Source organism: Littorina saxatilis, unplaced genomic scaffold (genome assembly GCF_037325665.1).
Source record: "Littorina saxatilis isolate snail1 unplaced genomic scaffold, US_GU_Lsax_2.0 scaffold_1423, whole genome shotgun sequence".
In the NCBI taxonomy this organism is placed as follows: Eukaryota; Metazoa; Mollusca; class Gastropoda; order Littorinimorpha; family Littorinidae; genus Littorina; species Littorina saxatilis.
The window spans coordinates 2,371-29,513 of NW_027126234.1; the positions used below are offsets into that span (position 1 = coordinate 2,371).

A 27,143-nucleotide genomic window follows, 5' to 3' on the forward strand; every position below is an offset into this window, starting at 1 on the left:
CTTAGATTCAGAGTAATGTGGGAAGAGTAGCGTAAGCATACAGAAGAAATTGTTGTCACTGAGTGCAGGAAAAGCAAGAAATCTCAAGACACAGGGAAGTGTTCTTGTTTTCTTCAAGTCATCAGGTTCAGATTTGCAATATAGATGCATAAATTATATACTATCCAGAAGCTTGAGCATTACAAATGACTTGAATGTCCATGTTTGCTCTTCAACGTCTCAAAATGATGGGATTATAAGCGTTGACATATCTAGCTGTAGATGAACGTTTTTTTTCATAGAACCTACCTTTGGAATTTCCATCGATTTCACTGTTGGCTAAAAGTTTAGACTTGACACATGTTGGTTTAGGAAAAACAAACAATCAGCTTGAACGAAAGTTTGAAGTACAATATCTAGAATGCGAGTGGATTTGAACTCTTTTAACTAAGCTGAGGAGTTCAGCATCATCTGCAGGGAAATGTTCCTTGATTATTTTTTTCAATGTAATCAAGCATGCTACATGTCGGAGATTTATCAAGAACTTTTGGTACTCCATCAATCAACAAAAACATGTGAATCTGAGGACTTAAAAACAAAACAACTTAGAAACATAAAGGCTGCCGACATTAGCGCATGCGCAGACGAACGCCTACCCCCATGTCTAAAAAAACAACCAGATCTTAATACTAGGGCTCATAGCCCAAGAATAACTCCCTACAACACTCTTGCACCGGGGATAATAAGATGTGCAGAGTTATGTAAGAACGAGTTATACTTTCTCCACAATGTTATGGAGTAGGTGGTATGCTTGGTATGCCATGGTTTGTCGGATCCGGTCCAGTGAAGCAGTTTTTTGTTTCCCAATTCCTTTCCGTGTTGACCATCCCCTGCAAGAGAAAGCCACAATAAAAACAAGAGGCGAAGCCTTCAAGGCTCACGTAAGAAATCGACAAACAGTAACACAAACTCAATCACTCCGTCACACACACACACACACACACACACACACACACACACACACACACACACACACACACACACAGAAAGAGCATATGTGAAACTGTGCAAGAAAGCGAGACACTAGATCTAGATCTGTCTGTCTGCATGTAGCCTACTTACATGGACACGACTGCCAAATAGTCTCGGCCCGCTCAAAATAACAATCACCGAGACTTTCAGTAATTCCATCGCGTGACGTCTAACCCTCGTACGTCATAATGTGACGTCAATGTAATATGACGTCTTCAAATGTTAAAGTTTCTACCACAGACATCATACATACATACATACGCACGCACGCACGCACGCACAGACAGACAAAAGTTAGCATCGCATAGGCTACACTTCGTGAGCCAATCATTCGTGTCCAAGGCTCAGTCCTGCCCATGTCTTCTTCTCCTTTGTTCATGGGCTAAAACTCCCACGTTCACTCATGGTTTTGCACGAGTGGATTTTTACGTGTATGGTCTTTTTACATTTAGTCAAGTTTTGACTAAATGCTTTAACATAGAGGGGGAATCGATACGAGGGTCGTGGTGTATGTGTGTGTGTCTGTGCGTGTGTGTGTGTATAGCGATTCAGACCAAACTACTGGACCGATCTTTATGAAATGTTACATGAGAGTTCCTGGGAATGATATCCCCGGACTTTTTTTTTCTTTTTTTCGATAAATACCTTTGATGACGTCATATCCGGCTTTTTGTAAAAGTTGAGGCGGAACTGTCACACCCTCATTTTTCAATCAAATTGATTGAAATTTTGGCCAAGCAATCTTCGACCAAGTCCGGACTTCGGCATTGCATTTCAGCTTGGTGGCTTAAAAATTAATTTATGACTGTGGTCATTAAAAATTTGAAAATTGTAAAAAAAAATTAATTGATAAAACGATCCAAAACTACGTTCATCTTATTCTTCATCATTTTCTGATTCCAAAAACATATAAATATGTTATATTTGGATTAAAAACAAGCTCTGAAAATTAAAAATATAAAAATTATGATCAAAATTAATTTTTCGAAATCAATTTAAAAACACTTTCATCTTATTCCTTGTCGGATCCTGATTCCAAAAACATATAGATATGATATGTTTGGATTAAAAACACGCTCAGAAAGTTAAAACGAAGAGAGGTACAGAAAAGCGTGCTATCCTAAATTGAATTGCGTTCAGTTTCCTTCTGTGAGTTCGACAGCTTGACTAAATGTTGTATTTTCGCCTTTCGCGACTTGTTTGAAGATGCACTTAGCAAAGTCTTTTGTGTCTGCTGTTGTACGTAAAAGAATTAAAAACATGTTTTAAACAAGTCGCGTAAGGCGAAAATACAACATTTAGTCAAGCTGTCGAACTCAATGAATGAAACTGAACGCAATGCAATTTTTCAGCAAGACCGTATACTCGTAGCATCGTCCATCCACCGCTCGTGGCAAAGGCAGTGAAATTGACAAGAAGAGCGGGGTAGTAGTTGCGCTGAGAAGGATAGCACGCTTTTCTGTACCTCTCTTTGTTTTAACTTTCTGAGCGTGTTTCCAAACATATCATATCTATATGTTTTTGGAATCAGGAACCGACAAGAAATAAGATGAAAGTGTTTTTAAATTGATTTCGAAAATTTAATTTTGATCATAATTTTTATATTTTTAATTGTCAGAGCTTGTTTTTAATCCAAATATAACATATTTATATGTTTTTGGAATCAGGAAATGAAGAAGAATAAGATGAACGTAAATTTGGATCGTTACAATTTTCAGATTTTTAATGACCAAAGTCATTAATTAATTTTTAAGCCACACAGTTGAAATGCAATACCGAAGTCCGGCCTTTGTCGAAGATTGCTTGGCCAAAATTTCAATCAATTTGATTGAAAAATGAGGGTGTGACAGTGCCGCCTCAACTTTTACAAAAAGCCGGATATGACGTCATCAGAGACATTTATCAAAAAAATGAAAAAAACGTCCGGGGATATCATTCCCAGGAACTCTCATGTAAAATTTCATAAAGATCGGTCCAGTAGTTTAGTCTGAATCGCTCTACACACACACACACGCACAGACACACACACACACACACACGCACAGACACACACACACACACACACACACACACGCACAGACAGACAGACACACATACACCACGACCCTCGTCTCGATTCCCCCTCGATGTTAAAATATTTAGTCAAAACTTGACTAAATATAAAAAGAAGAAAAGAAAAAGAAAAAATTTAAAAGTCATCGAGACAAACTTCATTCTTGAAACCCTTTCTTGTTTCCTCTGGAAGAAATTCGAGAACTTAAATGTGTGACCATAATTCCTATTTTGCTTTTGACCTTAGATCTCAATCCCAAAACATCGCAAGGTTTGTGCTTTAAATCGTTCTTTGGGCGAAGTCGTTTAAACGCAAACTCAATGCCAAAGCTTCGTGCAGCAAACGTCGTGAAATAGACTTCGCAAAGTTGACTTCGCCCCATTAATATAAGGCTTTAATTGAGCCCAAAGTCGACTTCGCCCCATTAATATAAGGCTTTGATTGAGCCCAAAGTCGACTTCGCCCCATTAATATAAGGCTTTGATTGAGCCCAAAGTCGACTTCGCCCCATTAATATAAGGCTTTAATTGAGCCCGAAGTTGACTTCGCCCCATTAATATAAGGCTTTAATTGAGCCCGAAGTTGACTTCGCCCCATTAATATAAGGCTTTAATTGAGCCCGAAGTTGACTTCGCCCCATTAATATAAGGCTTTAATTGAGCCCGAAGTTGACTTCGCCCCATTAATATAAGGCTTTGATTGAGCCCAAAGTCGACTTCGCCCCATTAATATAAGGCTTTGATTGAGCCCAAAGTCGACTTCGCCCCATTAATATAAGGCTTTGATTGAGCCCAAAGTCGACTTCGCCCCATTAATATAAGGCTTTGATTGAGCCCAAAGTCGACTTCGCCCCATTAATATAAGGCTTTGATTGAGCCCAAAGTAGACTTCGCCCCATTAATATAAGGCTTTAATTGAGCCCGAAGTTCACTCTGCGAAGTCATTTTCCGAAAGGTTAATGCCGAAACTTTCGTGCACAGAACTTGATGGAGACAGCTTAGTAGACTTTGCGACGGCCAATTAATAGCAGGCCTACCATACACAAACACAAAATCAACCTTGGAATGCATTTGAAAATTAATGATATTTAACCAAAAGAAGATATTATTGATATTTTTAGTTGTGAATAACACAATTGAATAAGTCAAGGCTTGTCAAGTCACTCGTTAAAAACAAATTACATATTTTCAGTGAAAGTCCGCAGTCCGCCTTGTCAAGATTGTCAAATCAAGTCATGTCAAGTCAAGTTAAGTTGCAAGAAACTTGCTTATTCTGACGGTTTGTCGTACATGTTAACAGTAGAGCGTCTGTAAAATGGAAAAGTCTGGCAGCGGAACGAAATTCAGATGATATGGGAATGGAGCAGTGAATGCAGAGACGGGGCGGCGTGAGAGCACACCGGGACAAGGACCAGGTGTCAAGACAGCACACACTCAAAAAACAAAAAAACCCAAAAAACAGTAAACAGATTTCACTGTCAACATCGACTCACGTGCGTTCCATTCTTTAGGGAGAGGGGTGTATTTGTCGAAGACAGTCAGCAGCATCAGCGCCTGCGACCCGGAGCCACTATTCCCCCACTTTAACACCGAGGATCTGCAACAAAACGACGCCAGCTTGTTCTTTTTCTTCTTCGTTCATGTGCTGAGACTCCCACGTTCACTCATGTTTTCGCACGAGTGGGTTTTGACGTGTATGACCGTTTTTACCCCGCCATACAGGCAGCCATACGCCGCTTTCGGGGGAGGCATGCTTGGTGTTTTCGTGTTTCTATAACCCACCGAACTCTGACATGGATTACAGGATCTTTTCCGTGCGCACTTGGCCTTGTGCTTGCGTGTACACACATGGGGGGAGAGCAGGTCTGCACACAAGTTGACCAGGGAGATCGGAAAAATCTCCACCCTTAACCCACCAGGCCACGCGGCCGGGATTTGAACTCACGACCTTCCGATAAGGAGGCCGATGTCTTATCCACTAGGCCACTGCGCCCGTCAGCTTGTCATCAAAGGAGCTTGTATCAAAGCGCCGGTCGATTATTATTTCCTCTTTCATCCTTACTGTACCCTTACTATACCGAGAGGCATAAATTCCGCAAACTGAACTTTCAAAAAATTACAAAAAATCAACTCAGTGGTGAATGTTTTCAATGTTTGAATATTTTATTTATTGGCCATTTTAGTGTTTATAAACCTTCGCTTTATTGATTTTGAATAGAACATCATGAAATGACAATTTTTCAAAAAAAGTGACTGAGTCCAAGCGCAATGATTTCGGAAAACGTTCAGTGTTCATCACGTTCAATGCTTTGGCCAGCTCTAAGCATCCCAATCGCTTGCTGTCTCTCTCCTTCATCAAGTCGTGGCATGATTGCGATATCTGATACAGCCAAACAGCCAGTTGCATTTTATAGGGCCATACACTATCTTTTTTACGTTATTGTCTCCCGTTCAGCCCATTGTCTTTATTAGCACAGTGAGCTGTGGCTGGATCAGCAATACTGCAAAGCGCACGCCGACAGCGTAAAACTTTTGCTCCGACAATCAAGATGTCAACTACAAATTACAAGTTCAATCTGATTTTCGTTTGAGAGCAAAATCGTTCAATGCACTATTTGCAGAATTTATGCCTTTCACAAGGAGCTCTCTATCAGATACAGTACTCCTTGGCCTTTCAGTATACTACTATTCACTGTGGTAGTAAACTGATGAGAGTAAATCACAATCGACCGGCGCTGTGATACATGCTCCTGTGCGTGTGATATTACCCGCTATTACGAGCTAGTCGTGTGACAGAGAGTTTTCTTGCACACGAGACTGTAGATAGATGTTTCACGACGGCTTTAGCCGGAGTGAAACAGCAGCAGTCGAGTGTGCAAGAAAACTCTCTGTCACACGACTAGCTCGTAATGGCGATTATGTCTCACAGCTTCAACAGAGGAGAGAACAAACACGTTTTGCGTACTCACGCTTGATAAACCTAAACACAGGAGCAGCCATTGTGGAGAGATCTACTTTTTGACGAAAGTGACCGAACAACTATAAATGACGTCTCGGAATATGTGAATGACGTCACAGTCATCGTCACAGTCTGTATCTTTTGAAGCATCGCAATCTTCATGACGTCTTTCTGTGTCTGCATCCGCGAAATGTTTGTTCTTTCCGGGATCTTTGTCATCTATGTTCACAACTCTGTCCTTATAGTGTCAGACTAACAGGCCTCCTGAGCGAGCCACTTTCCAAGGGCAGCTAAATTCGCGTATGGAAACAGTACTGTCGTCTGGGATGCCGTTTTCAGTATTCTGAGCGTTGAAGAATTTGTAAAGAGAAGAAACGATAACAGCAGGAGAAATAAAAGTCGTGTGTGCATTTTGGGGTTTTTTGGGGGACGATTTCGAGTTTGAATCCGTTCTTGCACATGCTCCAAAGCGCGTAACATACAATCTTGCACACGTTTGCTTTAGTAGTGGCAAAGAAGGAAAGCGTGTGACATCATCCCAGCTAGCAAGCTTTCGTCGGCCGACTGACGATTTCAGTCGGGTGACGTCGTCATATGTCGTGTGTCGTCGTCCGTTGTCGCGCCGATACCGTTTGACTGTGTATAAATGTACGTAATAAACCCCGACATCGGCCCGACGCAATGTTGCTGTCGATAAAATTATGCAGAGTTACGGGAGATAACAAATTGATGATCATTATTTTAACATTTGTTACGTCCCCTGTTCAAGCGTCGGTCCAGCAACGGCGTGACATTATGAGACTGACCATGCAAATGCGAAACTAAATTATTCATATTTGTTGACTTTTTCACATAGGAGTAGGATAATTAATTGTAAGTTTTATTTGCATATTTGCAATCAAATACAGCATGAGCTCAAATCATGAGTTTTACATTTTAAAAATACGCCATCATTTACTTGAAATATTCAAATAGCTTTCCTTACGGTAAACAAGATTGAGTGTGCAAATGGCTGCTGCTTTCCCGCGTGAGCGAATTTTATTTGTTTTCTTAGTTCAAGTTAATATCGAAAGAAGAGACATTTTTGGGAATGTTGGACAGCACATTGATGATATGTTATCCGAGACGAATGTCGCCTCGGGATCTCAATCTGAGTGCTGGTCCCAGTGCCACGTGGTGGCGGTGAGAATAGTTGTGTAGCCAGTGAGTCAGGCTCTTGGCAATGACAATCAGATTCAGACGTCAACTCGAGGACAACCGCGACGGATGGAGCGAGTAAGTGATTTCGGTTTTTTTTGGCTCTCAATGTTAGTTTTGCTGTTACAGTGAGGGGGGGGGGGGGGGGAGTACATACTGCTGTATCTTATTCTGTATATGTAGATGTAGGTGTGTTTTGTCCTGTTACAGTGGGGGAGGGGGGTGTTGTACACACTGCTGTAAATATAGATGTAGGTGTGTTTTGTCTTGTTACAGTGGGGGGGGGGGGGGGGTGTGTACATACTGCTGTAGATGTAGGTGTGTATTGTCCTGTTACAGGGGGGGGGGGTAACATACTTCTGTAGCTGTAGGGGGAGGGGGGGTACATACTGCAGTAGTTGTTGGTGATTTTTGCACTGTTACACTGGGGGGGGGGGGGGTGGAGTACATACTGCTGAATCTGTAGCTGTAAGTGTGGTTTGCACTGTTACACTTGGGGGGGGGGGGGGGTGTACATACTGATGTATCTGTAGCTGTAGGTGTGACGTGTATTGCATTGTAACACTTGGGGTGGGGGGGGGGTGTACATACTGATCTATCTGTAGCTGGTGGTGTGTTTTGCACTGTTACACACTTGGGGGGGGGGGGGGTGTACATACTAACTGCTGAATCTGTAGCTGTATGTGTGTTCTGCACAGTGACACTGGGGGGGGGGGGGGGGGGGGGAGGGGGTTGTACATACTGCTGAATCTGTAGCTGTAGGTGTGTTTTGTACTGTTACACTTGGGGGGGGGGGGGGTGTGCATACTGATGTATATGCTTGGCGCTGGTGGACAATATTCACTTTTTTGGCCAAAAACACACTTTTTGGGCCAAAAACGTACATTATTGGCCAAAAAGTGTGTTTTTGGCCAAAAACATGTTTTGGCCAAAACTTTTAAGTGCAAAGTTTTGGCCAAAAAAATATTTGGCCAAATCTAAAACATTTGGCCAAATCTTCACTTTTTTGGCCAAATGTTTTAGATTTGGCCAAATCTTTTTTTGGCCAAAACTTTTGCATTGAAAGTTTTGGCCAAAAAATAGTTTTGGCCAAAACTTCATTTTTTGGCCAAATCTTTGAGTACCCCTTGGCGCTGATAGACAATATTCATTTTTTTGGCCAAAAACGCCAGTTTTGGCCAAAAAAGCAAAGTTTTGGCCAAAAAAGTATACTTTTGGCCAAAAACGCCAGTTTTGGCCAAAAACGCCAGTTTTGGCCAAAACCGCCAGTTTTGGCCAAAAAATTATAGTTTTGGCCAAAAAAGTGAAAATTGTCCACCAGCGCCAAGCTGCTTGGCGCTGGTGGACAATATTCACTTTTTTTGCCCAAAACACACTTTTTTGGCCAAAACTGGCGTTTTTGGCCAAAAAAGCAAAGTTTTGGCCAAAAAAGTATAGTTTTGGCCAAAAACGCCAGTTTTGGCCAAAACCGCCAGTTTTGGCCAAAACCACCAGTTTTGGCCAAAAAAGCAAAGTTTTGGCCAAAAAAGTATAGTTTTGGCCAAAAACGTCAGTTTTGGCCAAAAAAGTGCGTTTTTGGCCAAAAAAGTGAATATTGTTCACCAGCGCCAAGCAGCTTGGCGCTGGTGGACAATATTCACTTTTTTTGGCCAAAACACACTTTTTTGGCCAAAACTGGCGGTTTTGGCCAAAAAAGCAAAGTTTTGGCCAAAAAAGTATAGTTTTGGCCAAAAACGCCAGTTTTGGCCAAAAACGCCAGTTTTGGCCAAAAACGCCAGTTTTGGCCAAAACCACCAGTTTTGGCAAAAAAAGTGTGTTTTTGGCCAAAATAGTGAATATTGTCCACCAGCGCCAAGCTGCTTGGCGCTGGTGGACAATATTCACTTTTTTTGCCAAAAACACACTTTTTTGGCCAAAAACGTACATTTTTGGCCAAAAAAGCAAAGTTTTGGCTAAAAAAGTATAGTTTCGGCCAAAAACGCCAGTTTTGGCCAAAACCGCCAGTTTTGGCCAAAACCGCCAGTTTTGGCCAAAAAAGTGCGTTTTTGGCCAAAAAAGTGAATATTGTTCACCAGCGCCAAGCTGCTTGGCGCTGGTGGACAATATTCACTTATTTTGCCAAAAACACACTTTTTTGGCCAAAACTGGCGGTATTGGCCAAAAAAGCAAAGTTTTGGCCAAAAAAGTATAGTTTCGGCCAAAAACGCCAGTTTTGGCCAAAACCGCCAGTTTTGGCCAAAACCGCCAGTTTTGGCCAAAAAAGTGCGTTTTTGGCCAAAAAAGTGAATATTGTTCACCAGCGCCAAGCTGCTTGGCGCTGGTGGACAATATTCACTTATTTTGCCAAAAACACACTTTTTTGGCCAAAACTGGCGGTATTGGCCAAAAAAGCAAAGTTTTGGCCAAAAAAGCAAAGTTTTGGCCAAAAAGAGATTTGGCCAAAAAAGTGAATATTGTCCACCAGCGCCAGCAAATACAAAAGATTTTGCCAAAAAAAAGATTTGGCCAAACAAAAAAGATTTGGCCAAAAAGTGAAGATTTGGCCAAATCTTTTTTGTTTGGCCAAATATTTTTTTGGCCAAATCTTTTTGTGGCAGAAGTTTGGCCAAATCTCCCGTTTTAGCTAACATAAACAGTTTTGGCCAAAACTTTTACATAGAAAGTTTTGGCCCAAAAAAAGTTATAGCCAAATCTATTTTATTTGGCCAAATGTGTGGGTTGTTTTGGCCAAATCTTTGTCTTTTTTGGCCAAAACTGGCGGTTTTTGCCAAAAAAAGTGAATATTGTCCACCAGCGCCAAGCATAGATGTAACTAGCTGAAGCTGTAGGTGTGTTATGTACTGTTACAGTAGGGGGAGGGGGGGGGGGGTGAACATACTGCTGTTTTTGTAGCTGTTGGTGTGTTTTGCACACAGGGGGGGGGGGGGGGATTGGGGTTGTATACTGCTGTATCTGTAGCTCTAGGTGTGTTTTGCGCTCTACACGAGGGAAGGGGGTGGAGTGTTGTATGTTTGGTACTGTTACAGTGGTGGCAGCGGGGGGAGGGGGATGTACATAATTCTGAATCTGTAGCTGTAAATGAGTTTTGTACTGTTACAGTGGTGGGGGGGGGGGGTTGGGGTTGTACATACTGCTGTAGCTGTAGGTGTGTTTTGCACTGTTACTAAGGGGGAGGGGAGGTGTACATACTGCTGTAGCTGTAGCTGTAAGTAATTTTTGCACTGTTACACTTGGGGGGTTGTATATACTGCTGAATCTGTTGCTGTAGGTGTGTTTTATACTGTAATACTGAGGGGGGGGGGGTGTATACGGCTGTATCTGTAGCTGTAGGTGTGTTTTGTACTGTTACAGTGAGGGCGGTACGCGGTAGGGGCGGGGGGTTCTACATACTGCTGTATCTCTAGCTGGTGATTTGTTTTGCACTGTTACACTGGGGGGGGGGGGGGTTGTACACACTGCTGTATCTGTAGGTTTGTTTGCAACTGTAACACTGGGGGGAGGGGGGGTTATACTGCTGTAGCTGTAGCTGTAAGTGAATTTTGCACTGTTACACTTGGGGGGGGGGGGGGGTGGTGGTACATACTGCTGTATCGGTAGCTGCACCCAGCCAGCAAGACATTAGCGGCCGATAGTCGGCCGAACACCCTTCAAAAAGTCGGGCAGGTGACGTCAAAAGATACGACGCGGGTGTTGGCCCGACTAACTTTTGCAAAGAGGCAACGAGGCGGCCGACAGGCGACCGAACACCTGTACTATGGCGGCACGCATCCGGTCCGATGTTAATCGGCCCGATGGCTTGTTGGACCTGCGGCCCGACACCTTATGCCGACATCGTCCCGATGTCTTCCCGCTGAAATCGATATCTTCCCGATGTCGGCATAAGGTGTCGGACCGCAGGTCAAACAAGTCATCGGGCCGATTAACATCGGACCGGATGCGTGCCGCCATAGTGCAGGTGTTCGGCCGCCTATCGGCCGCATCGTTGCCTCTTTGCAAAAGTTAGTCGGGCCAACACCCGCGTCGTATGTTTTGACGTCACCGGCCCGACTTTTTGAAGGGTGTTCGGCCGATTATCGGCCGCTAATGTCTTGCTGGCTGGGATAAGATGTTTGATGCGTTGTTGACAGACCAGCTTTTTTGTTGGTCCAAGGGGACCATATCGTCTTTTGTTTCATCTTTATCGACCAAGGCCGAAGGCCGCGGTTGATAAATATGAGACAAAAGGCGATATGCTCCCCGAGGACCAACAAAAAAATGCTGGTCTGACAACAAGCCACCAAACATCGTTTTTGTCATCATTTTGGTTGTGCAACAAAATGCACAATAACCCACAGGGAGACGAATTTTTAGAATCCAACTCCGGGCCACAAAGCATCGTCACAGTAGCACGAGATAACACGTCAAACTTGTATGTGACGTCAAACGTAGCTTGTTGACGCTTTTCTTCCAGTCTGAAAATGTACAGAGCTGCGATCATACCTGTGAGTTCAGTAAGTGTTGAGCATATTTCTTTTCTTTTAAGTGTTTATGACTTTTCGTTGTGGATTTTGCGATTACAGAGATAAATTGCAAATTGACCATGAGTCGCCGCGGTAATTATCAACATTGATTGGGTCTTTGAGAGTGAATGCTTACAATCGTTGTCCTCGGAAACACAAATCCAAAGCCGCGATGGTTCCACACATCAAACAATCAGCCTGATTGGCTTTCACTTTGACAATCCACTTTTCACCTGAAAGCTCAAACCCATTCACCACCTCGAGTTATTGCATGGGGAACATGAGATTTATTTGCCAGGTGTTTGTGAATGAAAACTCGTGAAAATTATGACAAAATTTTATATACATTGTCGGTCCTATGTGGGCACGCTTCGCAGAGCTCAGCGCGACCCCGTTTCGGTCTTCGGGTTTCGGCTAGCCAAGCTAGTCTTGGTGATGATGGGTCCAGGGACTTCAGTGTTGACGTTTTAGTCCCAGCCCGCCAGATTGGCCAAATGTTTAGCTATCGCTTCACATCATTCGTTTTTACATGTTGTGACTAAATGTTTTAACAATCAAGACGAGCGTGGTGGTGTATGCGTGTTCTTTGTCTGCGTGAGTGTGTGTACGCGCGCGCGTGTGTGTGTGTATGTGTGTGTGTGTGTGTTTGCGTGTGCGGGTGTGTGTATGTGTGTGCGTGCGTGCGTGCGTGTGTGTGTGTGTGTGTGTGAGTATGTGTGTGTGTGTGTGTGTGTGTGTGTGTGTGTGTGTGTGTGCAGAGCGATTCCGAGGAAAACTACTGAACCCATACGAATTCTTCCAGATGATACCTCTAGATAATGTTTTCACTGTTACGACAAAATTAATGTCTCAGATGACGTCATATCCGGCTTTTAGTGAAAGTCGAGGCGGCACTGTTTTCTCAGACTTTCTTTTCGTATAACCTCTGGAGATGTTTCTTTTTTCAAAGACCCCCTCCTTTAAAAGACCTGATTATCTCAGATATTGGAGAGTCAAAATGGGGGGGGGGGGGGGGGGGGGGGTGATTCCACTGTACAACAAGTAAGTCTGTCTCGACTCACTCGACGTTGAGCCTCATCCAGTAGAGTAGCCTGGCGGTGATGTTTTGCTGTCTCCAGCGCTGGAGATCCGCCACGTAGACACCGTTGTTGATCATGTCGGTGTCCCGAGGAATCCCGCTCGCCTTCACGTACGGGTTGCTGAAGTTGACAGCCAGGTCAGCCGGCTGAAAACCAGTTAATCAATCAAGCAATCATTCATCCAACCAAAAGATCAGCCAACCAGCCAATCAACCACTAAACCAATCAATTAACCAAAGAACCAACCAACCCAGCAATCCACCAATAAAACCATCAATCAATCAAGCAAGCAATTAACTAACCAACCAATCCACCAATCAATCAAGCAATCAATAAACCGAACAACCAACCCACAAACCAATTCATCAACCAACCACTCAAGCAACCAATCAATAAAGCAAGCAATTAACCAAACAAACAACCAACCAATCCACCAACTAATCCACCAATCATTCAAGCAAACAATTAACCAAAACAACCAATCTTCAAAACAACCAATCCACAAATCAATCAAGCAATCAATTAATCAAACTAATCAATCAAGCAATCAAACAACCAACCAATCAATACACCAATCAGTCCACCAACCAACCAACCAATCAATACACCAATCAGTCCACCAACCAACCAACCAATCAATACACCAATCAATTAAACAAACTAATCAATCAAGCAATCAAAGAACCAGCCAATTGATACACCAATCAGTCCACCAACCAACCAACCAATCAATACACCAATCAATTAAACAAACTAATCAAGCAAGCAATCAAACAACCAACCAATCAATACACCAATCAGTCCACCAACCAACCAACCAATCAATACACCAATCAATTAAACAAACTAATCAATCAAGCAATCAAAGAACCAGCCAATTAATACACCAATCAGTCCACCAACCAACCAACCAATCAATACACCAATCAATTAAACAAACTAATCAAGCAAGCAATCAAACAACCAACCAATCAATACACCAATCAGTCCACCAACCAACCAACCAATCAATACACCAATCAATTAAACAAACTAATCAAGCAAGCAATCAAACAACCAACCAATCAATACACCAATCAGTCCACCAACCAACCAACCAATCAATACACCAATCAATTAAACAAACTAATCAATCAAGCAATCAAAGAACCAGCCAATTAATACACCAATCAGTCCACCAACCAACCAACCAATCAATACACCAATCAATTAAACAAACTAATCAAGCAAGCAATCAAACAACCAACCAATCAATACACCAATCAGTCCACCAACCAACCAACCAATCAATACACCAATCAATTAAACAAACTAATTAAGCAAGCAATCAAACAACCAACCAATCAATACACCAATCAGTCCACCAACCAACCAACCAATCAATACACCAATCAATTAAACAAACTAATCAAGCAAGCAATCAAACAACCAACCAATCAATACACCAATCAGTCCACCAACCAACCAACCAATTAATACACCAATCAATAGGGCCTTTTACAGCTGACCGCGCGCTGAGTCATTTCGAGTTACTCCCCTTGGGTACGGGCAAACTCGCTGTCGATACTGTTACTGGATACAGACGAGATGGTCTGCTGCAACGTGTGAAAACTGCACAGCAGTTGGAACTACCGATCGATCCGGATTTTACAAGACAGGACGTGCAAGAAAAACTTTCCGAAAAACTTCGACAGATCGGATTTCCACCACGCGATCCTTTTACATCCGAAGAAAAAAGTGACCCATCAAACGCACCCAGGATCGGTGTTGTTGACATCCTGAACTATCTGATTGAAAAAAAGAACGATTTCGACCAGAAGAAGGCGAAAGCTTACAAATCATTTGAAGATATATCGCCTTTTTTATGGCCATGTGCTCAACTTGAGATACATACATGTGCAGAAGTGGAAAAGTTTTTCGTCTGCACCGCGGAGGTAAAACCGACACAGAGGCAGACAACCTACCTGCACACTTCCTCATATATAAACTGTGCATAATCGTCAGCGAAGATGGGGACATTCTGCTGGGATTTTGCCAGTGTCGGGGGGGGGGGGGGGGGTGGCAAGTACTTACATTTCACAACATAGGCATGTTATTATTCATATTGTTATTGTTAGTATTGTTACTCCTCACTGAAACCAAGTAAAGCAGGCTGTTCACCCTCAATAATGCTTTTACTGTATTAGTACTGTCACAGTATGTTTGCATGCATACATGCAAATATTAGTTAGCTTCCATGAAATATTGAATAAATCCCCATTTCACAGCACTAGGATGGGATGTATGGCACTTTGAATCACTAACAGTAGCACTGCCTCTTCAATACCCATCTCCTTTTTGAAACTGAAGAGTATACGTATGGACCAGTGGCAGTGAATGGTTAATGATCATATGGGTTGCTCTGATTTCATTCATGATCAGGTACATTTGTTCTTTTTTAACTACACAAACACTTAGACAACAATTATTAGAGTATGAGTTTTTCCGCTTTTTGATTTTCATTTAAATCCAAGTCACAGCTTCTGTTTTATGATGAGTGATGTAGTTTGAAACACTTGGACAACAATTATCAGAGTATGAGTTTTTCCGCTTTTTGATTTTCATTTAAATCCAAGTCACAGCTTCTGTTTTATGATGAGTGATGTAGTTTGAAACACTTGGACAACAATTATCAGAGTATGAGTTTTTCCGCGTTTTGATTTTCATTTAAATCCAAGTCACAGCTTCTGTTTTATGATGAGTGATGTAGTTTGAAACACTTGGACAACAATTATCAGAGTATGAGTTTTTCCGCATTTTCATTTTCATTTAAATCCAAGTCACAGCTTTTGTTCAAGTTATGATGAGTGATGTAGTTTGAAACACTTGGACAACAATTATCAGAGTAAGAGTTTTTCCACTTTTTGATTTTCATTTAAATCCACTCTGGAGTCACAGTTTCTGTTTTATGATGAGTGATGTAGTTTGAAGTGTTGGTATTAAATTTTCACTGACAATCATTCTGTGCTGGTATTCCCATTTTCACCTGCAGGGTTATGAAATATATGGGGAGAAACTTGGTCAGTAAAATCATCTTCACGCGTGAACTGAAAATTGTCTCTGTTTAAGATTACAATACATGTATTTCGTGAACAGAACACACCTGGAGAATGCCCTTGCATGATTTAAAACTGCCTGCTGTGGGTACTGTTGTCATACTATGAATTTTCTTTTGAGAAAAACAAAAGAATGAAAAGCTTTTAACTAGCTTGTGAATGAGCCTCTTACTTCTATGTGGGGCTAGGTGCTTTGAACTATTTTTAATGCCTGAAAAGGATAGTGATGGAAATCACTAGTTTAATGTCAGGTGTGACATATACTATTGATTGAACTATTTTTTTATTAATCTGCAATTTTGTTACAACCTACTTTGTTTATTTGGTGACAAGCTAGTGGGAGGCACTTTTTAGTGCTTGAATAGTACTGTGATGCACATTATTTATCATTTCAGTCTAGTCATACTCATGATTACAACCAATAGTTCTTGTGAGCTTGTACAGTTATGTGATGTCTCTCAAGTCTTTTTCCTTGAGGCAAACCATTTTTCCTTTGAACGACACATAGTTCAGTTTGACCATTTTTTTTCATTTTTGTGTTCTTGTTGTATGCAACTGCAAGCACCGAGCTGTCATGCTTTTTGTCTGATTTCAGACCATATTCTTTGGGCCATTTGTATGCTGAAGTAGTTTTGTTTTTCTGCCACTTCTGTCAGATTGTGTTTTTGCAGTGAGATTCATGTTCAAAACTTTAGACAAGATTAAAAGAATGATCCTGTTTCTTAAATGCCTTCGTGTTCATTGGTTTGTAGACTATGTGTCACTTGCTGTCTAGTTTTTCAGTGAAATTGTTTTGCTAACTAGCTGCAGTATCACACTTTAATTTATGGGGATATGAAAAAGCTACATTAAAACCATTTCTTCCTCTCTCAGCACATAAAGTCAAAGCATGGTGCAATCTTTTTTGTTCCATTTATACTTATGAAGAAAAGCAGCATGTCATTTTCAAGTGCCCCCCGACGAAGTGTTTTGTGCAAATGTAGGTGTCTTTGTGAAGTTTGTTGACTTTTTCGATGTTGAACCTCTCGATCGTTCTTCCACATAGTTTAATCCATTTTCGGCACTTTTCTAAATCTCTAGAGGGTTTGGAAAACGGTACCCATCCAACACCGACCATGTGTGATCTCTCACGGTGTCTTAAATCACTTCCACACACGCCATAACAGCAATGTTTGTGCACCATCGTACAGCTCCACCATTCAAACAACGCGCAAAAGTGGCTGACTTTGCCCGAGGCACAGCGGGCCAAGGTCAAGGTCGCCTAGAATAGCCTTGGTGTAAAAGGCCCTATTAAACAAACTAATCAAGCAAGCAATCAAACAACCAACCAATCAATACACCAATCAGTCCACCAACCAACCAACCAATCAATACACCAATCAATTAAACAAACTAATCAAGCAAGCAATCAAACAACCAACCAATCAATACACCAATCAGTCCACCAACCAACCAACCAATCAATCCACCAATCAATTAACCTTTCTTTCTTTATTTGGTGTTTAACGTCGTTTTCAACCACGAAGGGTTATATCGCGACGGGGAAAGGGGGAAGATGGGATAGAGCCACTTGTCAATTGTTTCTTGTTCACAAAAGCACTAACCAAAAACCTGCTCCAGGGGCCCGCAACGTAGTACAATATATTACTGGGGACTGGGTGGCCGAGTGGTAACGCACTTGCGCTCGGAAGCGAGAGGTTGCGAGTTTGACCCTGGGTCAGGGCGTTAGCAATTTTCTCCTCCCTTTCCTAACCTAGGTGGTGGGTTCAAGTGCTAGTCTTCCGGATGAGACGAAAAACCGAGGTCCCTTCGTGTACACTATATTGGGGTGTGCACGTTAAAGATCCCACGATTGACAAAAGGGTCTTTCCTGGAAAAATTGTATAGTCATAGATAAAAAATGTCCACCAAAATACCCGTGTGACTTGCAATAATAGGCCGTGAAAAGTAGGATATGCGCCGAAATGGCTGCGATCTGCTGGTCGATGTGAATGCGTGATGTATTGTGTAAAAAAATTCCATCTCACACGACATAAATAGATCCCTGCGCCTTGAGTCCGAGTCTGGAGATACGCGCGCGATATAAGACTTCATATAATAATACCCTACTGGGAGAATGCAAGTTTCCAGTACAAAGGACTTAAACATTTCTTATACACTGCCTGACCAAAATCTTTACAAAAATTGACTGTATTCTATACAAGAAACACTTAACAAGGGTAAAAGGAGAAACAGTTAAATTTAACGAGACTAAGACTGAATTGTTAAATATTCAACGTGATTTAATCCCCCCTCAACCCTTGTTTTTCAACAATGTCTTCTTAGAAAAAGTAGATCAACACAAACACCTTGGAGTGATTTTACAGAGCACCTGCAAGTGGGATGCCCACATCCAAAGCATAGTTAAAAAAGCGAATTTACTGATTAATTGTTTACGATTTTATAAATATAGATTAAGTCGAAAAAGTTTGGAAATAATGTACAAGTCTTTTATTTTACCCCATTTCGACTATGCAGATGTTGTTTGGGATAATTGCACTAAGATAATGGCAGATGCATTAGAAAAATTACACTTAGAAGCCCTACGAATTATAATAGGTGGAGTTAAGGGCACTAGCCATGCAAAGCTGTATGAGGAAAGTGGGCTATGTAGCCTTGAAGAACGAAGGAAAAGACATAAATTAATTGTTTTTCATAAGATGATACATAACAAATGCCCCCAGTACTTAGTAAATGTATTGCCCCCTCTTGTAGTTGACATTAATCCGTATCATAGACGAAGACCATTAGAAAGATATGTGCCTCCCCATAGAACCGAATTATTTCGCAACTCTTTTATCCCCAAAACGACTGTACTATGGAACACCTTACCAGATAACGTTAAAATGACCACCTCCTTGAGCGAGTTCAAAAATTATTTGTCAAGTGCTGATTTTAAAGTACCATGCCATTATTATTTTGGAGAAAGATTTGAACAAGTACATCATTGCAGATTGCGTATTGGTATGAGTGATTTGAATTTTGATTTATGTAAGCGGCACCTTAAGGATTGCTCTCAATGCGAGTGTGGTTATCCCAGCGAGACTGCTGAACATTACTTATTGCATTGTCCCTTGTATAGAGATATAAGATTATTGTCCATTGATAATTTGACAAATGATTATAAGTATATCGAAATATTATTGAAAGGCATCCCGCAATATTCACGAAATGTCAACCAGACCATATTCATAACTGTACAGGACTATATTAGACAGACGGGCAGGTTCCGTAAATGAGCCTCTATACTTCACTCATTACATTTATTAGACACTGTCATGCGACATGCTGCCTGACAAATTTTTCCCCATAACCTCTCTCATGTTCTTTTGTTGTTTTCCGACTTATCAATTATGTCTCGATTTATGCGCAATGTAGTGACTTTTCCTCTGATCACAATACGCATTAACTTTGTGCGAGTGTCTTATGTGCACTTATTACAATTGAAAAAATCCCCTCAAATATTGGCGCTCCAAGTCTTCTTCTTCTTCTTTTTCCCTTAAGCTAGCTACTAGCTAGCTGCCCTTTCCTCACCTCATGTATCACCAACACCTTCCCATTTTCTGCTTGTTTGTGTATCTGTTTTGTCTTTTGTTTTGTTTTTCGTTTCCTGAAATGAGCTAATGGACTTATTCCGCCCTCATGCTAACCTTTGTTTTGTAATTACTATGATTGCTTAAAATAAGCATTATATGCTTGAGTATGTAATCATCCATGCATTGTTCTTGTCATGATTAAAATTGAATAAAGTTTTGTTTAAACCAAAAGGAGAAACAGAATCCGTTAGTCGCCTTTTACGACATGCTGGGGAGCATCGGGTAAATTCTTTCTCGTCCCAACCAATATGGGACTCCCCCTAGCCCGCAGGGGGTAATCAATCAACCAACCAACGAACCAAAGCAAGAATCAGTCCACCAACCAATTAAACAATAACCAATCAAGCAAGCATTTTGGAAGGGTATACCAGGGATCGCGCTAGCTTTTTAAAAAAACGCGTAAGTCATACGCAACGAAACGAAAAAAACGCGTTACGGATCAATATTTTTGCGTACTACGAAAACACGTACAGACACAAACAAAACACGCACGAAAGACTTAAAGACACTCCTTACCTAAATACGGCGAGTTTTTCTGTCGAACTCCGCGCACGCCTGTCGAATAACACCCCTGCTGTCTCCAACCTTCGGGCCTTGCGAGTTTGTTTCCCGCTCTAATACGACTAGACACACTTTCCGCCTTTTGGAAGCGCGAGATGGGAGAGCAGCTAATGTCTGTTTCATTATCCGACAAGACATTATCTGGTAATACCCTCGTTACGTTCGTTTGCGATACTTCGATGCAAAAAGAAACGGACTTTAGTTTTGACGCGCAGATTTCATGTGTGTCGTCACTTCTCGAGCCCTATAGTCAGTTTCAGGATCGGGTGATTATTAAGTCAGAGCAGAAGCGCTGCGTGAAGACAAGAAAAAGTTACAATATTTTTGCGTATGGCTTACGCGGCGCGGCGAAAAAAACGCGTCAGCGACTTTTAAAATGCGTCAAATACGCAAAAATCGTGCGTAAACGCGATCCCTGGACTATACGCAAAGCAAACAAACCAATCAACAATGAAGCGAAAAGGTCGAAAGGTTGCCTGAATGTTTGCATTCAGGCGACGTGCTGGTATTATTTACCACGTGGAGAAATGGTCCTATGAAATGTAACATCATTGGTTTAAACAACATTTTATTCATAAACACACACATGATAATAACCCCCCAATCAGTCGGCATGAAACTAAATAAGATCAACATCATGTACCAGTCTTCGCCAAGATTGCATTCAGATAGTCTCGGCGAGACTGCATTCAGATAGTCTCGGCGAGACTGCATTTAGATAGTCTCGGCGAGACTGCATTCAGATAGTCTCGGCTAAACTTCCCCGAGGATCGAGACGGGTCACGCTCGTCTCCGCGAAGCATGCGAACCGTAGTACTATTACCTGACCTTTTTTCTTCAATTCTGAGCTCATGTTTAGAACAAACATGACATATCTATATATATATTTGAATTCAGGAGAAGATTACGAATACAATGCCATCATATTTAAATCTGTTCGTGAACATTCGGTTCTAATGACAACTTTAATGAGCAAACTAATTAACTAATTTTGAGGCTTTCAAGCTGAAATGCAATCCCTTAGTCCGGACGTCGTCAAAGATTGCTTGACCAAACTTTCAATCAATTTGCTTAAAAAAATGAAGGCGTGAAAGTGCCGCCTCAACTTTCACAAAAAGCCGGATATGACGTCATCAAAGAGATTTTTCGATATAATGGAGAGAAAAATTCTGGACATATACCCAGGAAATGTCATGTGAAGTTTCACGAATGTCGGTCCAATAGTTTTCTCTGAATCGCTCTACACACACACACACACACACACACACACACACACACACACACACACACACACACACACACACACACACACACACACACACACACACACAGCACACACTCGTCTTGATTCCCCGACTATGTTAAAACATTTAGTCAAAACTTGACTAAATGTCAAAACAAAACAAAACATCATTACCAGATCTGAGCTAGTGAGCAAAATCATTTTCCGGGAAGGAGAGTGCCTGTATGACTGATTCCCCCCCCCCCCCCCCCCCCCCCCCCCCCCCCCCCCCTTCCCCCCTCCTCAAACGATATAAGTTTTCTGAAACCATAATACAATTGTGAACAAGTCGCGTAAGGCGAAAATACAATATTTAGTCAAGTAGCTGTCGAACTCACAGAATGAAACTGAACGCAACGCAACGCAGCAAGACCGTATACTCGTAGCATCGTCACTCCACCGCCCGTGGCAAAGGCTGTGCACGTGGAATTCCTCTCTTTGTTTTAACTTTCTGAGCGTGTTTTTAATCCAAACATATCATATCTATATATTTTTGGAATCAGGAACCGACAAGGAATAAGATGAAAGTGTTTTTAAATTGATTTCGAAAAAAAAAATTTCATAATAATTTTTATATATTTAATTTTCAGAGCTTGTTTTTAATCCGAATATAACATATTTATATGTTTTTGGAATCAGCAAATGATGGAGAATAAGATAAACGTAAATTTGGATCGTTTTATAAATTTTTATTTTTTTTTACAATTTTCAGATTTTTAATGACCAAAGTCATTAATTAATTTTTAAGCCACCAAGCTGAAATGCAATACCGAACCCCGGGCTTCGTCGAAGAGTACTTGACCAAAATTTCAACCAATTTGGTTGAAAAATGAGGGCGTGACAGTGCCGCCTCAACTTTCACGAAAAGCCGGATATGACGTCATCAAAGACATTTATCAAAAAAATGAAAAAAACGTTCGGGGATTTCATACCCAGGAACTCTCATGTCAAATTTCATAAAGATCGGTCCAGTAGTTTAGTCTGAATCGCTCTACACACACACACACACACACACAGACACACACACACACGCACACACACACGCACATACACCACGACCCTCGTTTCGATTCCCCCTCGATGTTAAAATATTTAGTCAAAACTTGACTAAATATAAAAACAGACGGCGGAAAAGCGTCACTTTACCTTTCTCTCGTTGAGTGCAGCCATGACGTCATTGTTTTTTAACGTCAGGTTGTGCAATTCGCTGATGTCACCTGTAAAACACACACACACGAACATACAAAGGCATGCACGCACGCGCACACGCACACACACACACTCACGCACGCGCGCACACGCACACGCACACACACACACACACGCGCACACACACAGACACAGACACACACACACACACGCACACACACACGCACACACACACACACACACACACACACACACACACACACACACACACACACACACGTACTTACAATTTGTATGCATCGGGACAGATAGAGCGACAGGCAGGCAGACACACAAAAACACGCATTCTCTCTTTCTCTCTCTCTCTCTCTCTCTCTCTCTCTCTCTGTCTCTCCCTCTTTCTCTCTCTCCCTCTCTCTCCTTCTCTCCCTCTCTCTCTGTCTCTCCCTCTCTCCCTCTCTTTCTCTCTCTCCCTCTCTCTCCCTCTCTCTCTCTCTCCCTCCCTCCCTCCCTCCCTATCCTTGGCATCCAGCCAGCCAACTTCTTTTCCGAGCAGTGTGAGTCGTAAAACTGACACAGTTTGTAGAAAATTGAAAGAAAAATAATGTCAGATCCAGTTGTACTGGGTATGGTACATGGTGCTAAAATTCCTCTTGAGAAAACAACTGACATACAGTCGTGTACATCATATATTATGTTGTGTTTGTTTTGGGGTGTTTCTTACATTTAGTCAAGTTTTGACTAAATGTTTTAACATAGAGGGGGAATCGAGACGAGGGTCGTGGTGTATGTGTGTGTGTGTGTGTGTGTGTGTGTGTGTGTGTGTGTGTGTGTGTGTGTGTGTGTGTGTGTATGTGCGTGTGTGTGTGTAGAGCGATTCAGAGTAAACTACTGGACCGATCTTTATGAAATGTTACATGAGAGTTCCTGGGTATGATATCCTCAGATTTTTTTTCATTTTTTTTATAAATGTCTTTTATGACGTCATATCCGGCATTTTGTAAAAGTTGAAGCGGCACTGTCACACCTTCATTTTTCATTCAAATTGACTGAAATTTTGGCCAAGCAATCTTCGACGAAGGCCGGACTTCGGTATTGCATTTCAGCATGGAGGATTAAAATTAATAAATGACTTTGGTCATTAAAAATCTGAAAATTGTAAATAAAATTATTTATTTATAAAACGATCCAAAATTACTTTTACTTAATTCTTCATCATTTTCTGATTCCAAAAACATGTAAATATGTTATATTCAGATTAAAAACAAAAATTAAAAATATAAAACTTATGATTAAAATTAATTGTCCGAAATCGTTTTAAAAACAATTTCATCTTATTCCTTGTCGGTTCCTGATTCCAAAATCATATAGATATGATATGTTTGGATTAAAAACACGCTCAGAAAGTTAAAACGAAGAGAGGTACAGTAAGTCATTAATTAGTTTTTAAGCCTCCGAGCTGAAATGCAATACCAAAGTCCGGCCTTCGTCGAATATTACTTGGCCAACATTTCAATCAATTTTATTGAAAAATGAGGGTGTGACAGTGCCGCCTCAACTTTTACAAAAAGCCGGATATGACGTCATCAAAGACGTTTATCCAAAAAATGAAAAAACCATCTGGGGATATCATACCCAGGAACTCTCATGTAAAATGTCATAAAGATCGGTCCAGTAGTTTACTCTGAATCGCTCTACACACACTCACGCACAGACACACAGACACACAGACACACAGACACACACACACACACACACACACACACACACACACACACACACACACACACACATACATACACCACGACCCTCGTCTCGATTCCCCCTCTATGTTAAAACATTTAGTCAAAACTTGACTAAATGTAAAAACAAAAAAAAATAGGTAGCGCCGTATACTGTATGGCAGCTCGCTTTCCCCAGGGAGAAAGCAGGCCGAATTTCCATGAGGGTAACCTCACAGGACTATATGAATCTTATCCTTATCCTTATCCTTATCCTTAAATACTGGGAATTGGTAGTTGGTCGTACCCAAGACAAGACAGTCGGCATCGATGTAAATGGCTCGACAAACGCCTGGAAGTAGTTTTGGCATGAAGAAGCGACCAAAGTTCAGCTGCAAAAACAAATCACACAAAGCGAAATTAACACATTTAGTACACTCTTTGACTGCAATTTATGTTCCTTATATGGTCAAACGCGGCATTTTTAACTACACTTTAACATGGAATGTATGTATGTATGTATGTAGGTATGTATGTAGGTATGTATGTAGGTATGTATGTAGGTATGTATGTAGGCATGTATGTAGAGGTTACATGCCGAGTCTCAGTGATTATCAAAAATAATGGTCGAAGTTAGCGGATCATGAAAAATGCGAGCTTCAGCGAGCTTTTTCATGACCGCGAACTGAGACCATTATTTTTGATAATCACTGAGACGAGGTATGTAACCTCTTTATCCCTCCTTTCTTCAGTTATTCAAAGAAAAGAGGAGTTTTTGTGCGAAAGTTTGATCGAATCATATTCACCCAACCAGTCTACCTGCGCAGGCTATCGATTAATGCGCGGTTGTATAGTTCCGTGCAAATCATTCAATTTTGTTAACACTTCTTGTCAGTTTCCATGTTTTGAACTAAAATCAAGTACACAGTTATGTTGTCATTCTGCTGTGGCGGTAAAGGCAGATAGTGTGTGTTCTGTTCATGTTTTGGTATCGCTCAGAAAATGTTCTTTCCTCGAATGTGACTAGCAGACGAAGTTTTACACCCGTGTTCCAACGTTAAAAACTGTATGAAGTTAAGTTTTCTGGGGCAAAATAGTGTATGAAACCGCTGCATGTTCTTTAAGTTGATTAAATGTTTGCAATTGATTGCGTATGATCTGTTTATAAAATGAAATATTGTTGAAAACTGACCGTCGGATTGCAGTCTTGTCGATGAAGCCGAAATCTGGAAGGGGAACTACTCGTGTCGCTAGACAAAGTATGAGAGTTACTTTTCCTTGGAATCTTGCTAGCGATAAACGATTGTGCACGGCAGATCTGAATTCAGAAAACAACCAAACTCATGGATTTTATATTGAGATTCATGTGTTCAAGCCTGTAGTTGCTGGTTTAAATGCAGTATGGTTGTATTGTTTGCTCCAGAAATGTATATTTTGTACTTTAGAGTGTTCTGAACTTTTGAGTCGCAAAAAGTAGATCCACAATGTGTACAGTCTCTACTCGTGAGCTATCGAGGATTCAGGCCCGTTGTTGGGTAAGTGATTTTGGTTGTTGGGTAAGTTACCGAAAAATAACTAGCCCTACAAGTTTACAGAGAGAAAGAAGCAGAGGGGGGGATAAGCATGTGTATTGGTGTGTCGGTGTGTCAGGTGTGCAAGAAAAAAGGGTATTTTTATATCATGGGTTTTATGAATTTTCTTCTTTTATTCTTTTATAGTTATTAATTAATGACCTATATGTGCTGATGACTAAATTAATTTCCTTTGTTGGATCAATAAAATGTTATGAGTTATGAGTTATGAGTTATGAGTTATGAAAAGGTGGTATAAAGCTTTGGATAAACAAACCGGGGAAACCATGCTGTAACTGTCCGAGCATGCGCTTTGGAGAGCTAAACCATTGTGGAAAGCGCGTGTTGTTCACGATCGGAGAATTCTATTCGTCGTAAAGAACATGTCCCGCGTCGTTTTTTTGTGTTTTCCTCCCCAGGTGAACGACCTGAATGTTAAACAGCTGTGTTTCGATCACACAACAATAATAGACTTGAAACTAATGAGTTCATCTGTTCCTGGCCAATATTGGGGTGTGACGTCACAGGAGCAAAGTACCCTCAACAATGACGTTCTTTTACAGTATTTCTACAGCATACATGTAGATGTCTTGTACACACCTTTTTGAAACAATTTGTTTTTTACTTTGTATAATTGTTCTTCTTGTTGTTGTACGCTGTTGCTAGCTTTCTGCTTTTCTCAATATTCTTCATATAGTTTAAAGTGTACCACTTACTGGGTGGTCAAGGTCTTTTCTTGTTGACTTCACTACGTATTGACCTTTGACCCTGTCCTCAGAAAAGGGAATGACCTCATAGCGGACTGACCTCAGGGCACTCGCCTCGATCGCTGCCCTGAAAATAATCATAGAGTGGCGATAATCACAGAGGGTGGAATGTGTGTGTGAGACTTTTTTTTTTTTTTTTTTGTTGAAATTTTTCAACGGAATGAGTTTAGATGTATTGGTGGAACAGCCTGCTATTGGTGGAACAGCCTGCTATTGGTGGAACAGCCTGCTATTGGTGGAACAGCCTGCTATTGGCGGAACAGCCTGCTATTGGTGGAACAGCCTGCTATTGGTGGAACAGCCTGCTATTGGTGGAACAGCCTGCTATTGGTGGAACAGCCTGCTATTGGTGGAACAGCCTGCTATTGGTGGAACAGCCTGCTATTGGTGGAACAGCCTGCATTTCTTTCTTGTTCTTGAATTTTTGTTTTTTCATGTACCCCCGTGGGGTTTCTTGAAATAAATTTGCCTTCCTTTGCATGCCTTACCTTGTTTACAGTAATTACAGTTTTTGAAACATTGCAGTGCGCTGAGAGATTTATAGAGAACATTGAGAAAAATGAAT

The 27,143-nt window shown here is 41.3% G+C and overlaps 1 protein-coding gene across 1 annotated transcript; it reads right to left on the reverse strand.

Annotated features, from left to right (window-relative positions):
- On the reverse strand, positions 1–26,645 carry LOC138954688 (glycosyltransferase 8 domain-containing protein 2-like; the record flags this gene model as incomplete). Its single annotated transcript, XM_070326471.1, has 6 exons — positions 1–869; positions 4,557–4,660; positions 12,780–12,943; positions 22,517–22,587; positions 24,548–24,632; positions 26,528–26,645. Coding segments are annotated over 6 exons (715 nt in total), but the record flags the coding sequence as incomplete, so codon positions are not given.
- Between the last annotated feature and the right edge of the window lie 498 nt (positions 26,646–27,143).